The following is a 16,628-nucleotide window of genomic DNA, read 5'->3' as shown; positions in this document are numbered from 1 at the left end:
TGAGAATTATTATTATTTTTAAGTCTGGTTTTGTTTTTCTGTCCCCTAGGTCTGCCTGCCTCCTGAGTGCTGGGTTAAAGGCACAATGCCAGCCCTCATTCAGTTCTTGAGAGTTCCATCTGTCTTGTCGAGCAGTGAGAGCTCTGTATATTCTGGACCTGAGTTCTGTTAGACAAGATTTCCCCGTTTCCTCTCCCTCTCTTTCGTTTCTTGCTGTGTTGCCCTTTTTGTGGTGTGGGGCTGAGCACTTACTGTCCTGTACTCTGGAAGTGGGAGCCTCACTTCCCCCGCCGGGGATTGACTCCTCTCCAGACTTCGGGAGTAGGCAGCGAAGGTGCACACACAGAGTTGTGCAGTGCCTGGGAGCTTTTGCGGGGCTAATATCATCCCAGTCGGGGCCTCTGGGCTTGTCAGGGCTGTCACATAAGTGTCACCATCTTAACCACTTCTCTCCGTGAGGACTTTGAAACGTTTTTACTTCTTGCTTTTGCCACAACCTGGTCCTAAAACCTACATAGGTTTGAGTAAAGAGTCCTTGCTTTTCTTTTCTTTCTTTCTTTCTTTTTTTTAGCAGTAGGATGAAATGACTTGCAGAAAATTTATTAAAATAATTTAAGTTGGGGGGACTGGGAAGATGACTCAGCAATTAAGAGTGCTGCCTGCTTTTGCAGAGGACCCGGGTTTGACTCCCAGCACCCGCGTGACAACTCACAACCATCTGTTAACTCCATTTCTTGGGATTTAATGCTCTTTTCTGGCCTCCGTGGGTACCCAAAATACATGTAGGCAAAACTTCCAGATGTTAAAAAAAAAAAGTCTTTCTATGTAATTCTTACAGTGTTTGCCTAAAGCTACAGAAGAGACTTTTAAATAGTACAGAATTTGGAAGAGCAATACGATTTTATTTGGAGAGCTTATGAGCTACAGGGTGTCAGAGAAGTGGCATCTCAGACCCCAAGTAGGAGCACAGGCACCCTTTGTGGATGGTGATGACTGGGGTTGCTGCTGACAGCCATGTTTTGGTGGTCAGAGTGTATTTCTGAGTGGCATTGGGTCAGGCTGATACTCCAGCAGGATTCTTGGCGGTGAGAGGCTTAGGGAAGACTCACCCTGTGACTGCATTTTCTGATCGGCACCACCCCTTGGCCTCTGCAGCCTGTGCCTCCCTCTAAGTTAACATTTTCTTCTAGTCTTTCTAATCTTCCATTAATTATGTTTGGTATAATTTTTCTTTTACATATTCAAGTTCTTAAGAATGTCTTCTTGGCCTTCGTGTCTCCCCTCCTCCCCCTTTTCTCTCCTCCGGCTGTACATTTCCTTCCATCCCTTTAGACAGTATGAGCATTATAATACCTGTGTTAATGGCCTCACATGTGATCTCATCAGCTTGAATGTTCCTGTGTTGTTGACTCTTAATCGTGGTCGTTTTTCCTGGTAGTTCTCCTTTGAATTCTTGTTTTCTGAAATTTACATTTCTGGCTTTGGTATACGTGCACACACAGACACATACACACACACACACACACACACACATTTACATATGTACTTGGCTATATTGTTTGTTTGAACAAGACTGCATCAAAGCCTTGGGTCATCCAAGGCAGTGTTGACCTGCTTCCGATGCACAGTCACTGTGAGGATCCTGCCTAGCCTTTCCCTCCTGGCTGCTGGGGATTGTTCCCAGTCTAAGTAGATCTGAGAGGTGTCCTGTCTTCTTCCTTCTTGTGTTTCCTCCTAGGCAGGAGTCCCTCCTAGCACAAGCAGCTCAGCATCAACTACTGGTCCTCACCTGTTCTTTATACCCATCTGTAGCTTCTCCTGGCTACTTTGTGGGTTTTTCTTTTCCCTACCTTCTATTCCCCCAGTTTTACCCCGTCTTAGTTAGGCATTTACTGCTGTGAACAGACACCATGACCAAGGCAACTCTCATAAGGACAACATTTAATTGGGGCTGGCTTATAGGTTCAGAGGTTCAGTCCATTATCATCAAGGCAGAAGCATAGTAGCACCCAGGCAGGCGTGGTGCAGGAGGAGCTGAGAGTTCAGCATCTTCCTGGAGAAGACTTGCTTCCGGGTAGCTAGGAAGCCCAGGCCCACAGTAACATACTTAATTCCACAAGGCCACACCTCCTAATAGTGCCATTCCCTGGGCCAAGCATATTCAAACTACCACACCCCCCTATCACCAGATAGGAGAGAAAGAAAGAAGGGGAGATCTGTGAATCCAATTTCTTTCTTCTTTGCTTGTAGCTAGTCTTTGCTACATTGTGGGTTCTTTTTTTCCCCATCCTTTATCGCCCTGGTTTTACCCTCTGTCACTAGATCAGAGAGAAAGAAGGATAGAGGAGGGAGGGGGGAAGAGAGAGAGAGGGAGAGGGTGAGAGGGAGGGAGAGAGGGAGACCGACCCTAGCACACTGTAACCACTGACCCCACCTACTGGGGCTCTAGCCTTTATATACTATCTGAAAAATTCCCACAATTGTAAATATTACACAATTGCAAAAACAATCTGCAGCTGGCAAAACCATGCTTCTGCTGGAGCAGGAGGCAAATCACAGTCAGCTGCTGGGGTCAGTTCAAAGCAGCCTGGGATTGAAACTGAAACACTTTCTTATAATATTTCTGTGGTTTTAAACAAACCAAAACGTCAAGGTTTTCACTGTACCTGTGCTGTAGGCTCTGGCCTTTCTGTCTTCACCTACTAACCATCCCTCTCTTTCAAGCCTGTCTGACAGGACATGAGGATTCCGCTTGGCTTCCCCCACATCTGCCCGTGGAAATGTTTGTGGCCATGCCCTGATGGGCTAGAAGCCTCTATGGCACACTTTCTTCCAGAGTCTGCTGTGCACCACAGCTTTCCTGACTTCCTAGTTGTTTAAGGCAGATCTTGTTGCCGTTTGGCCTAGAAAACAAAGCCTCCCCACACCAGTGCTGTTCTCTCCTCTGGGCATTTCCCAGCTCCCACCGCTGCATTAGGTTGGGTAGCTTCTGGCAGCAGGGTGATGGTGAACGTGCGTGTACTACGGCTTCGGGCCATGGACGGTCATTGGCATTGTTGTGGACTGTGTTGAGCAGCATTTGGGATTGGTTCTGTGTGATATATTGGCGATGACCAAGTGTCCTGTGGAAGCTCAAAGGACACAAGTCTGCCAGAGGATGATCTTGTCACAGCAATTTTGGGTTTTTCCAGAAATGTAGCTCATATTTTCAGGCACTAAATCACCTAGGTAATTAAAACTGTCATAGTTTTTGGTGCCTGAAGTTGCATCTGTTGTTTAGTGGGGGTTTTCGTGTTTTATGCATGAAAGACTTTAACTGTCTTTTTTCTTTGGTTTTCAGGGGTCTGGGAGGAGAGCTTATGAGACAAGCAGGTAGGTCTGGGGCCAGAAGCTGCTGTCCTTCACTTCAGTATGGGGGAAGAGTATCCTGAGGTCAGGCCAGACCTCCCAGTAACAGGTGGTAGCTGCTCCCTTCTGTTGGAGATCTTGCTACTGCCCCTGGCTTGCTCTTGTCCCAGGAGTATGCAGACGTGCTTCCTGCACCTGGTCTAGTGTGACTAGTTACTCCTTCCCAGCTGTGGGGCTCTGATTTGTCTTCCATGCCACAGGTCAGATTCCTTCTTTATAGTAAATACTGCAGAGCGGGGAATGGTTTCTCAGATCGTGTGTTAGTGTCCACAGGGGTCTCACAGCATAATCAGGTGAATATTCCTAGTTCGTTGAATGTGATAGAAAGCTCAGGTTCTTGCTGGCTTATTTAGGTCTCAGGATGGTCAGGCGTTGGTTGTCCACTCCGTCACTTTCTGCTCCCTCTTTACCCCTGCACATTTTGTAGGCAGGACAGATTTTCAGACGAAGGCTTTGTGTCTGGGTTTGTGTTCCCCTCCCTCTATTAGAAGTCGTGCTTGGTAACAGGAGACGACAGTTTCAGGTTCCATATCACCCACTGCGAGGAGTCTTTTCTAGAGTCGCCTCACAGATTCCTGGGAGTTCCCGTCATCCTAGGTTTCTAGGGAAATCCCAGAGATTCACCACCACCAGCACCAATTCTAGTTCTCTCTCCCTCTGTCCCCCCACACTTGATCACTCCTGTTCTCCTCCCCACACTCTCTGCCTCCCAGTTCCTTCCCTCCACTCCCAAAGTCTGTTCTATTTTCCCTTCTGAGTGAGATTCAGGAATTTCCCCCTTGCACCCTCATTGTTATTTAGCTTCTCTGGGTCTGTGGATTGTAGCGTGGTTATACTGTAGTTTATGACTAATATCCACTTATAAGTGAGAACCCAATATGCTTGCCTTTCTGGGCCTCAGTTTCTCATTCAGAATGATCTTTTCTAGTTTCATCCATTTGCCTGTAAATTTCATAACGTCATTGTTTTTAATAACTGAGTAACATTCCATTGTGTAAATGTACCACATTTTCTTTATCCATTCTCGGTTGAGGGACATCTGGGTTGTTTCCAGTTTCTGGCTATTACCAATAAAGCTGCTGTGACCATAGTTGAGCAAGTGTCCTGGTGGAATGGTGGAGCATCTTTTGGGTATATGCCCAGGAGTGGTATAGCTGGGTCCTCAGGTAGTACTGTGTCCAATTTTCTGAGGAACCGCCAGATTGATTTCCAGAGTGGTTGTACCAGCTTGCAGTCCCACCAACAATGGAGGTTCCACTGCTCTGCATCATCACCAGCATGGGCTGTCACTGGAGTTCTCGATCTCACCCATTCTGATGGGTGTCAGATGGACGGAAGGAGTCATTTTGACTTGCATTTCCTTAATAACTAAGGGTGTTAAACATTTCTTTAAGTGCTTCTCAACCATTACAGGTTCTTCTATCAGGAATTCTGTTTTTAGAATTGGGTTACTTGGATTGTTGGTGTCTAATTTCTTGAGTTCTTTTATATTTTGGATATTGCACCTCTTTTGGATGGAGGTTTGGTGAAGAGCTCTTCTCATTCTGTAGGCCGCCATTTTGTCCTTTTGATAGTGTCCTTTGCCTTACAGAAACTTTTCAGTTTCATCAGGTCCCAGTTATTAATTGTTGATTTTAGGGCCTGAACTGTTGGTGTTCTGTTCAGGAAGATGTCTCCCATACCAGTGAGTTCCAGTTTTATGTTGGGGACTTTGATCTACGTGGATGTGAACTTTGTGCAGGGTGATGGCTAAGGATCTATTTGCATTCTTCCACATGGAGACACCCAGTTAGACCATTAGCATTCCTTGATGAGGCTTTTTTTTTTCTTCCATTGTCTAGTTTTGGCTTCTTTATGAAAAATCAAGTGTCCATAGTTCTTATACAGGATTATTTGAGCTAACCTAGACTTTTTTGTTTTCCCATATGAAGTTGAAAATTGCCCTTTCAAGGGCTGTAAAGAATTATGTTAGAATTTTTATGGGAATTGCAATGAATCTGTAGATTGGTTTTTGGTAAGATGGTCATTTTTACTATGTTAATTCTACCGATCCATGAGCATAGAAGCTCTCCATCATCCAATATCTCCTTTGGTTTCTTTCATCAAAGACTTGAAGGTCGTGTCAAACAGGTCTGTCACTTGTTTGGTTAGAGTTACACCAGTGTTCTGTCTGTGGCTATCGTGAAGTGTCCAGCCACCTTGCTGAAGGTGTTTATTAGTTGCACGAGTTCTCTGGTAGAATTTTTGAAGTCACTTATGTATACGATCATTATCTGCAAATAGCTGTGCTTTGAGTTCCCCCTTTCCAATTTGTATCCCCTTGATCTTTGTTAGTTGTCTTACTGATTTAGCTAAAACTTCAAGTACTGCATTGAATGAATGTGGGGAGAGTGAACCTTGTCTTGTCCTTGATTGTAGTGGAATCGCTTTAAGATTCTCTCCTTTTAATTTGATGTTGGCTATCGGCTTTCTGTATATTGCTTTTATTGTGTTTAAGTATGTGCCTTGTATCCCTGATCTCTCCAAGACTTTTTATCATGAAGGGATGTTGGATTTTGTCAAAGGCTTTTTCAGCATCTAATGAGATGGTTATGTGGGGGTTTTTTTCTTTTCATTTGTTTGTCTGGTGGATTACATCGGTGGATTTTCATTCCTTGAACCATCCCTGCATCTCTGGGCTGAAGCCTGCTTGCTCATGGTGGATGGCAGTTTCCATATGATCTTGTATTCTGTTTGCAAGTATTTTATTAAGTATTTTTGCATAGAAATTCATAAAGGAAATTGGTCTGAAATTCTCTTTCTTTGTTGAGTCTTTGTGTGGTTTCAGCATCAGAGTGACTATGGCTTTATAAAATGAATTTGGTCATATTCCTTCTGTTTCTATTTGTGGAATAATTTGAGGACTATTGGTATTAGCTCTGTTTTGAAAGTCTGGTAGAATTCTGCACTAAAACCATCTGGCCCTGGGCTTTTTTTTATTTTTAATGACTGCTTATATTCCCTTAGGGGTATAGGTCTATTTAAATTGTTAAATTGTTTACCTGACCTTGATTTAACTTTTAGTAAGTGGTTTCTATCAAAACAATTGTCTATTTTATTTAGATTTTCCAATTTCGTGGAGTATAGGCTTTTTAAGTAAGATCTAATTATTCTTTGAATTTCCTCAGTATCTGTTATGTCTCCCTTTCCATTTTTGATTTTGTTAATTTTGATATTCTCTCTCTTTGCCTTTTAGTTAGTTTGGCTAAGGATCTGTCTATCATGTTGATTCTTCTTAAAGAATCAACTCTTGGCTTCATTGATTCTTTGTATTGTTTTCTTAATTTCTAGGTTATTGATTCCACCCCTGGGTTTGACAATTTCCTGCTGTCTTTCCCCCTTAGGTATGTTTGCTTCCTTTTTCTCTAGAACTTTCAGGTGTGCTGTCAAGTTGCTAATATGAGTTCTCACTTATTTCTTTACGAAGCATTCTTGTGTTTCATAAGTTTGGGTATGTTGTATATTCATTTTCATTGACTTTCTTTCTTCCTTGACCCAGTGGTCGTTGAGTAAAGAGTTGTTCAGTTTTTCTGAGTTCATAGGCTTTCTCTTGTTTCTGGTGTTGTTGGAGTCCAGCTTTAATCCATGGTGGCCTGATTACATAGGAAGTCATTTCAGTTTTCTTGTATCTGTTGAGACTTGCTTTGGGACTGAGTATATGGAAGAAGAGATATTATAAGTTCTGGTAGTGGACTTATGAACAGGATGTGCATTAGAATCATCATATTCTCATGTATCTGAACTGTGAGGCATGCCTGTCAAATGTTCCACGGCGATTGGCCATCAGCAGAACATTATGGGCACATAATTGCTTTACATTTTTATATAGTGTTTGAAGAATTACAAATTATTCAGAAGAAAAAACACTAAATGTGTTTCCATTTTAGTGTAGCACATGTGAATAGACTAGCTGGGCTGTTGTAGCAGGAGGAGGAGGAGGGGGTGGGTAAGCAGGCATTGACAGACAGGGGTCAGGGATGAGGTGAGGAGGCTGAGCCATCACTCTGGGAAGCAGGTTTGAAGAGAGGTCATTCTGGGGGAGTGTGGGGGAGGGGCCGAGGGGTATAAGGAGAGGGGACTGGGTGTGCCCACCTGTGTGACTTGTGTCTGTCCTTGGTCCTGTTATTACAATAGAGGCATCATCATTTAGCACTGTACTTCAGGGAGTTTGTCCCTGGTCCTATTGACTGTCATGAGATTCTAGGTTTGTAAACAAAAGAAACTGACACCTAAAATTCTCTTTCTGCCTTGTCATATGATGTCGTGTGTGTGTGTGTGTGTGTGTGTGTGTGTGTGTGTGTCTGTGTGTCTGTGTGTCTGTGTGTCTGTGTGTCTGTGTGTCTGTGTGTCTATCTCTGTGTGTGTAAAACAAGTGGGAAAGGCCAGCACAAAGGAGAGGCAGGTGTGAGCATCTCAAGTTGGGTGGTCAGGACGGGCGATTGGCCAGGCAGGCTATATCTGTCAGAAACTGACCAGTCTGAGGATGGCCCCTTCGGCTAGTTTCCCACCAGGCTCCTTACATGGACACCTCCTGCTCTGCTGATAGTGGTGCTCAGATGTTATTGCATTTGACCCTCTTGTCTTCTCTATGTGAGGTAACTCACATGCCAACTGTTGTGTTCCTACCCATGGGTACAGTCATTATTTTCTTATGTCACAAATCAAAACAATAGCACTAGTAGATAGCTAGCACTCACCAGAACTTTAGGCCAAAAGCCCACCCAGACCTATCTTTGAGGGCAGTGGGCTTTACCAGTCTGATTCTTAGGACTGTACTGCATTGTGCTTCTGTAATGACCTTTGCCTTACATCTGTTACACCCCAAGATGTCTTCCTGCCCTATACTTGCGGATTCCAGGTACTCACCTGCCCTACACCTGCTGATCTCTGGTGCTTACCTGCCCTGTATTCTGAATCCCGTGTGCTCGCCTATCCTACACCACGTGCTCACTACCTTATACCTGTGGCCTCAGGATGCCGACCCCCCTTAACACTCGTGGAACCTGCATACTTGCCCTCTGTCCATAAACCCCAGGTGCCCACTGTCCTACTGTGTGCCTCTAGGTGTTCATCCAGGCCTTCTGACGACTCTGCAGCCATTTGAGACTTTGTTTCTTGGGGAATGTATATTTGGGTCCAGGACAGCCATTGCTTCCTAACTGGGTAGTTTTGTTTGTTTTGTTGTGGTGGTTGTTTTGTGAGACAAGACTGACCTCAGGGCCTGGATCATTGAACTGCTTTCATTGCTATTACAAAATATCAGAAAAAGCAGAAAAATATCAGAGAAAAAGGCTTATTTTGGCTTGTGGTTTGGTGGAACAGTCTTGTTGCGTGTCTTTTTAGAAACATGCTTTTCCCCGCACCATGGCTGCGCTGCCAGCCCACTCCTGGCTCCCTGTGTTCCACCTGGCTTAGCTGGGTGCAGCCAGCACTCGTCTGGCTTGTCTTTCCTACCCGCCTTATGCTCCGGGTGTCCAACCCCTGCCAAACATCCCTGGCAACCCTCCTGTAGCAGAGCCGGAGGCCCTGGCTGCCCCGAGATCTTACATGATTGCAAGCATGGTAGAAAAAAATCCCTTCTCTCTTTCCCTGCGTTTCTTTTTCTCCTGAGACCTGGGAGTCCCACCTGTACCTTCTGCCCAGCAATTGGCTCCTGGCCTTTTTTACTGACAAGTCAAGAACCAATTAGGGAGCTAGACCTCAGTACTAGCATTTCCCAGTACACAGACCCATCTTGGCAGGGAAACTGAGGCAGCGAGAACAGCTGTAGTTTGTAGCTGTAGGATTGTGAGGAGCTGGTTACATAGCATATGCGATTGGGAAGTGTAGAAATGGGGTGATGTTAATGTTGGTCACGGAGGGAAAACCAGGTAACGGTGCTGCCCATATTCAAGGTGGCTCTTTTCTCCTCTGGGAAGCTTCTTTAGAAACTCTTAACAGACTAAATATAATCAAGTGACAGTCTCGATTATCCCAGGGCCCAAGAGAGGCTAAGGTATTCCTCCACTGAGCTGTACCTGACTTGAAGTGTTCTTTACCTTACATGGATCTCTGCATTCACACGGGTCCTTTAAGAGGGCTCCCCAAGCTTCTGTGTTCAAGATACGTCTGGAGTATCCATCTGGGGAGATAGCCTGGACTTGCTTATGGCCTGGCCAGCATGACAGGTGGAAGGGAAAGTTATATACTGTTTAAGATGTAGTGAGGTCAGCTACAAGAGTCTTTTTGGGGAAAATAATGTGTTTTTTTTTTTTTCTTTTTCCATAGTGTGCATCTTAATAGAGAAATTGTCACTTTCCAGAATGCCCTTTAAAGGTGACACCGTTATTGGTAGGTGCTTTCCTCAACAGCATAGATAACATTTCCTTACACTGTTATTCGGGCTCAAAGTAAGAGATGACCTGCTGGGTGGGTGGATGATTGATTATAGTTTAAAAGATCTCAGCTTTACTATTGTCTTGAAATTGCTGCAAACTCCTGTCATCCTCTTCCAGAAAGGGCAGGGAGTCCTTCTGGGCTCCATCATTGGCTGTGGCTCTGCCTGTCACCACTGTACCCAATCCTGGGCATTCCTCTCCCAGATAGATGAAAGTCTAGATGACCAAGTACTTATTTATTACCTCAACAGTCCTATTGCCCTACAGAGGGCAGTCCTCCCCAGGCCTGCCCTACCCCAGTCTAAAGTTACTCATTTTACTTAGCTGGAGAGAGTAAGTATATCTCAAAGTCGGGTTTAAATTGTTAGGGAACAGGAGAGATCGAGGGAGAGAGATAGGAAAAGATCGCTTGAAGCTTACAGCTGTAAACAAAACAAAAAGTTCCCAAACATGATGTTTAGTCTTTGGTTTACAGGGAATTGCATTTTCTCCACAGTGGTGGTGGCCACAGGGTATTGGGGAGCTGACATTTAGCAGCCTGAGGTGGGCTTCTTCCTGGAACTGGGGCCCTTGTGTTTTTGTGCAGTCTGAAGAATGTTCTCCCGAGAGAAGCCATCTGCTGTAAGAGTAAGCAGAGGATATTTGTTCTCAGTGCCAGTGGAGTATTCTGAGGTGGCCTGTTTCTTTGCTCTTTTGGCAGAGGGATGGCAGTGGCTGATAAATGACACTCTCAGGAGTCTTCACCTTGTTTCAAGCCATTCCAGAGAACAGATCAAGGTATGCTAAGCAAGATGTCTTTCCCCTGCAAGAGAGTGACACTAATGCTGTGCACTACAGTGCCTATCTCAGTGGCCCCTATGCACTAACCTGACAATCCTCAATGCTATCACTGGGCCTGCATGATTTGCACACATAGGCTAGAGTGATCACTGGTAACCACAAGCCTTACTCTTTCTTATTACACTTTCTGTCTCTACCAAAGCATTTTCCTCTGTTTCGATAGTCATGGTTTGCTTAGGTCATACCCGAGTGCTGGTGAGCCGTACATGAGGTTTGGGAAGTATTCACATGAAGATGAGGAGACACAAAAGACACTGTGCTCGAGCAGCGAGATGCTAGCACGCATGTCCATGCCTCCGGCCAGGTGGCCTTGCAGAAGCAAAGCTGTGACATGACACATTTTTTAGGTGGTAAGCTGTGATTGTTGTTTTGGAAAGGCAGTGATGTCCCAGGTGAGGAGTGGAAGCACATTTATGTTTACATGAGCCTTGCCAACCTGTGTTTCCTTCTGTTTGTTTCTTAGGCAATGATACTATTCTGTGGAAATCTGGAATACTGGTAGTTTTCCTGGTTAAATTTGTAGGCCTCATGGCTGATGTCTCAGAATTTTCTTTTAAAACACTATGCGTAGCCAAGTCCCACCAGCCATGATTATGATATTCTTTGATGCTCGATTAGTGCATGTAGCATCTGTATGGTGTATTGAGGGGCCTCCCCGTGCTGATCTCCTCAGTTCCTTTCTCCTTAGTTCGGGGGAGAGAGTGAATGGAAGGCTTGAGTTGGACTCATCTACTGCAGACCAAGGATCCCATGCTGCATAGTTGTCTGACACGCATCATCTCGTTTCCATAAAAGTTACTGGGACTGAGATCGGTTCCAAACTCTCTGTTCTGCACAGCTTCCTGTTTGAGATGCCCATAAAGCCTTGTATTCTGTAAACCAGGTCCCACCGGTTGCTGTTTTGAGCCCTTGTCCACATAAAGAACACTCCATCCCCACATTCCTTCTGCTGGGAAGGGAGAAGTGCTTTGTTTTACATTAACTGTGCCATTTGAGAACACATAGAAATTGTACTGCACGGAAGAAGAGTTCTCACTTTAGGTTTACTGGTGAAGAGAATCTAAAATGATTGATACATCTGACAGGTGCTGATAAGACAAGCCAGAGTATGGCAGTGACACAGTTTGAACTTTTTTTTTTTTTTTTTGGTTCTTTTTTTTTTTGGAGCTGGGGGTCGAACCCAGGGCCTTGCGCTTCCTAGGCAAGCGCCCTACCACTGAGCTAAATCCCCAACCCCCAGTTTGAACTTTTAAATCCCTATTGCAGTGACCCAATCATTGTGGCTGAGGACCTCTCAGACAGAACCACTTTCACTCATGCCCTCTTCTGTCTTAGGAGGTGGCTGTCTCTGCCCTGGCTGCCCTCTGCAATGAATACTACAAGAAGGAGCCTGGGGAGGCAGGCTCTACCATCACAGGTGAGTGAGCTGTGTGTTGGGCTAAAGCAGGGACCTGTGGTATTGACAGGAGCTGGTGAAGCCCAGGAGGCTTGGGCTGAGTTGGCTGGAGAAGCAACACTGTCTGACCACCTTTCTGGAGTTAATCTCTTAGGATCCACCCAGCTCATGCTAGGCGACTGGGCTACGGGAAGGAGAGGGGAGGTCTCAGCTACACAGTAGCCTTGATGTAACACACACACACACACACACACGCACACGCACACACACACACACACACACACGCACACACACCTGAGCCACTTCAGGACATGTCCTTAGATCTGTCTAGAAGGGTAGCTGCCTAAGGAAACGCCTTAATCTCTGAACAGGTAGCTTCACTGGGTCATGACTTCCTACAGACTCTGTATAAAAGTCTCTCATCTAGTAATTAACATTTACTTTCTATGACTTTGCAAAAATACAAAAAAATATACAGGATTTTGATCTTCTGAACCTGGGGGTCACCAGTTATGCTGGCCAGTGAGCCCTAGGAATCCTCTTGTCTGCCTTCCCAGAGCTGGGATTATAGGCATATGCTACCATGACCGGCTTTTTTATGTGTTGGGGATTTAAACCCAGGTCCTCAAGCTTACAAAGCATTTTCCTGACTAAGCCATCTTCCTGCTCCCTGGCAGACATTTCTGTTTTGTTTTGTTTTGAAGCCTTTTTTATTTTACACGTATGTGTGTTTTGCCTGTGTATCACTTGTGTGACTGATGCCAACAGGGGCCAGAAGAGGGTGTCATCTTCCCTGGAAACTGAGTTAAAGATGGTTGTGAGCGGATAGTAGAATTGAATCTAATAATTTTTACAGTATTTATTAACTATAATGCATTGATAGTAAATATTTGATTATATGTGATCTGTATTTTAAAAGTAGAGCAATAATTTTACATTTTACTTTTCAAGCAAAGTACTGTGCTCTATCTGCTGACAATAAATGGTGTTCCCAAATAACCCCTGGTGCGTTGAAGCATAAGTAGACTAAAAAGAGGCTTCCTCCCCCCTCCCCCACATGGCTACTGGAGTGAATTTACCCTGGTACGTCTGAATTGAGAGTGTTACACTTTTCTACCCCCACATCTGAGGATAGATATATTTCTGGGGTTTCAGTGACTGGGTCCTAGCAGCCACTGATGGTCAAAGTCTGACTGGCAGGACTCAGGGATGGTACCCACCTCTTCCCCATCTTGCTGAGCTACGTTGTAAAAGAACAGAACTAGCTAGTCAGTTTTAACATTCTCCCCCTCACCCTGGTCTGATGCCCTAGGCTTGTCCGTTTCTATTTCTCCCTTGAGATCTTCGATCCTGTCACTGCTACACGAATAGCCCCGAGTGCTTGATCAGCCTCACCCTTGCGCTCTCTCTTCCTGCCCCAGAACTTGGGATACTCAGTCACAGTGTCCCAAAGCTTTACTGTCAGCGTGGAACTATAGTTACTCTTTTATTAGTGGACTCTTGTTATTAGGACGTTGCGTTTATCGTAAACATTATGTTCTTATTAGGTAAAGGTGAGAGTTCTGAATGTATCTTCTATTCTTATAACCGTCTCAAATTTATTCCCCTAATAATGAAGCCGTGTAGTTGAAATTCCCTATGAAAGCCAGGTTTGGTAGTGCACGTCTGTAATCCCAGCTGAGCTATCATAGCTTTTAATCCATGGGAAGCTGAGAGCATTGGTAATTCAAGATCAGCTTGGTTTAATAGACTTTCCCAAACAAACACAAACACAAAGGGAAAAAACCTTAAAGAAACCTTAAACCACTGTATACAATTCTTTTTGTATCTTGTGTATTACTTTGAAGGTAATCAGAGCATTGTCATGGCTTACCTGGTGCATCTAACTTATATTTCTAAGGAGTCATGAGGCAGTGGCCACTTCTGAACACTTCTTTCTTTCCAGAGGAGCTGATTCCACAGTACCTTGCTGAACTCCGAAGCCCAGAGGAGATGACCCGTTGTGGCTTTTCCTCAGCCTTGGGTGCCCTCCCGTGTTTCCTTCTCAGGGGCCATCTGCAGCAGGTGAGGGTGCTAATAGCACCACAGGGGCACAGATGTGAAGGGCTGGCAACTAACCTGCACACCTCTGGTTGGGAAGGGATTCCCGGAGGTTGCACATGTGGCCTTGCAAGGCAGTGACTGTTGGACCTGGACTCCAGTATGTGGGCAAACCTGCTCTTGCAAGACACACTTATAGAGCTATGCTCAAGTTTGCAGGGTGGTCAGACACTGTCTGAAGAAACTGTTGTTGCCTGGATGAGAAATCAGTAGCCTCTGTGCAGTAGCTAGTGCCCCCAATGTACCTTCTCTTCTTACAGCCCTGTCAGTTTATTTCCCTAATAATGGAGCCGTGCAGTTAACATTCCTTCTGAAGTTCCATGTATCTCAGGTATCTTGCATCCCACCATGTTTGTAGTCATGGTGGGAGGTAGGCTGGGTATGGGTAAAGGCTGCCAGCTCCATGTCTCAGCTTGGTGCCCCATGGGCCTCTGCCTGTGCTGCCGAAAATCTCATGTATCATTGTTTTGATACCTTTTGGGACACTGTTACCTCATCATGACAATGGTAAGATGGAAAGAACAAGATGGTCCATGCTCTGCCCTGTTAGGCGCCGAGTGGACCTCTCAGCCTTACCAGGCCCCTCATCCAGCCCTTTTGATATAGAAAGACCAAGATGTATTTCCTCTTCTGGATCCACCATTGAAAGCCTTGAGTTGAGAGACTCGTTCATTTCTTACATCTACGTTATCACTCGGATTGACACGTGGGACACCCTCTGCCTCCCTCAGTATCCTTTCCTCACACTGTCCTGTCTGCTCTCGTGTGGCCTGCTCTCTCCCTGTTGTCTGTCCTCAGCATCCTGTGTCACCTGTCCTGTGCAAGCAGGACATGCTTCCTTCCAGTCTGGCTCTGGAGACTTTCCTTTCCCTGCTCTCCTAGTCCATTATGCTCACACACTTTCCCCGAGTTGAAACACCAGACTTGGTCCTGCCAACTCACCCCAAGATCCTCTTGCCGTCTGTCCCCTTGCCTTACGCTGGGATGCAGTAAGACAAACGTTTCACATTAGCTTCTATATAAACTGGAGTCCTTTCTCCTGTGGGACCAGACAGCGTTCGATGGAGTGCCGATCGAGCCTAGGCACATGCAGGCCTCTTTACCCCTGCACAAAGCCCAGTGTATCTGTCATAACAACTGCACTTGAAATGTGGCTAAAAATGAAACAGATTTTAGAACTGAGCTGTCAGTCCAAGAAGTAATAGCAGGAGCTGGAGAGATGGCTCAAAGGTTAAGAGCACTGGCTGTCCTACCAGAGGTCTGAGCTCAGTTCCCAGTAACCACATGGTGGCTCACACCCTTCTGTAATGGAATCTGATGCCCTATTCTCTCTGATGCCCTCTTCTGTATGAAGTCATCCATGCAAGTAGAATATTCATGTGCATGCATGCATCCATACATGCATAAGTAGAAGCAGTAGCACTGGGCTTACACGGTAGCTCAGTGAGTAAATCACTTGCTGGGCAAGCATAGTGATCCAAGTTTGACCCCTAGAACTTATGTCAAGGTAGAGAGAACCAATTCCACAAACTTGTCCTCTAACAACCTCCACGTACAGGCTGTAGCATATTTGATTGTGTACACACACACACACACACACACACACACACACACTCACACACACACACACACACAGACACACGCACACACACCACCCACCTAAGGCGGGTGGGTATACAAGTATTTTTGCTCATTTGTTGTTAGGCTCTGGAATACCAGCTGCACCTCTACAAGCTGAGAACAACTGGACACAAATATCGGATGAGGCCCATCCATGGCAGTCACTGGGTTTTTGGGTGAAGCCAAGAGGAAGGTGTGGGATGATCTCTTTTTATCAAGTCCTTCCAGTAGCTGAATCAGGGCATGTCGTCTTGTGTGGGAAGTGGCTCCTGTGAGCTGCCTAGCAGTCTCCACCCATGGCTACTGTGGCCTGAGTCTCTAGAGCTACATTTCTGGCTCAAGAAGAAGTTGACAGCAGCCACGCTTGGTGACACACACTCATAGCACTCAGGGTGGTGAGACAGGATTGATTCTCAGGTTCAAGGCCAGACTGGGCTACTGACTGCAACCGTCTTAAAACTGTTTTTACTTTGTAATTGACATTCTTTTGGGGACCCTCTTGCCCTTAGGTTCTCTCAGGTCTGAGAAGAGTCACCTGTACTACTTCTCCCATGGATGTGAGCTTTGCTGAGGCCAGGAGAGACAGTTTGAAAGCAATCTCGAGGTGAGCCTCTAGGCAGGCAGGTGGGCATCAACAGGCACCACATGCGTTGTTGCTAGCCCTGGCAACATTGAGGCCTTATATGAAACCAGACAGAAACAAAACAAACCATCATGTGGACCTTGGAGCAGCACAGTGGCAGAGTTCTTGTTCGGCTTGTACAAGGCTATGGGTTCTATCACAATACTGCTGGGGGTGGGGGTGGGGGGGGAGGGGAGAGGAAAAGAACGGAAGGAGGGTGAGTGGG

General features: G+C 45.5%; 1 protein-coding gene across 2 annotated transcripts in view; it reads left to right on the top strand.

Moving 5' to 3' along the window:
* Tbcd (tubulin folding cofactor D) overlaps positions 1–16,628 on the top strand; it is a 160,763-nt gene that overhangs the window by 125,960 nt on the left and 18,175 nt on the right. For both annotated transcript variants that reach the window (XM_032912781.1, XM_032912780.1), the window contains exons 23-28: positions 3,341–3,372; positions 9,715–9,777; positions 10,525–10,601; positions 12,000–12,081; positions 14,006–14,124; positions 16,290–16,384. In XM_032912781.1, the coding sequence (XP_032768672.1) occupies positions 3,341–3,372; positions 9,715–9,777; positions 10,525–10,601; positions 12,000–12,081; positions 14,006–14,124; positions 16,290–16,384 (468 nt within the window). The remainder of the gene's footprint in view (positions 1–3,340; positions 3,373–9,714; positions 9,778–10,524; positions 10,602–11,999; positions 12,082–14,005; positions 14,125–16,289; positions 16,385–16,628) is intronic.

This window comes from Rattus rattus, chromosome 9 (genome assembly GCF_011064425.1).
Source record: "Rattus rattus isolate New Zealand chromosome 9, Rrattus_CSIRO_v1, whole genome shotgun sequence".
Classification (NCBI taxonomy): Eukaryota; Metazoa; Chordata; class Mammalia; order Rodentia; family Muridae; genus Rattus; species Rattus rattus.
The sequence above is the reverse complement of the archived record's forward strand: the minus strand, read 5'-3'. Positions and strand labels throughout refer to the sequence as shown.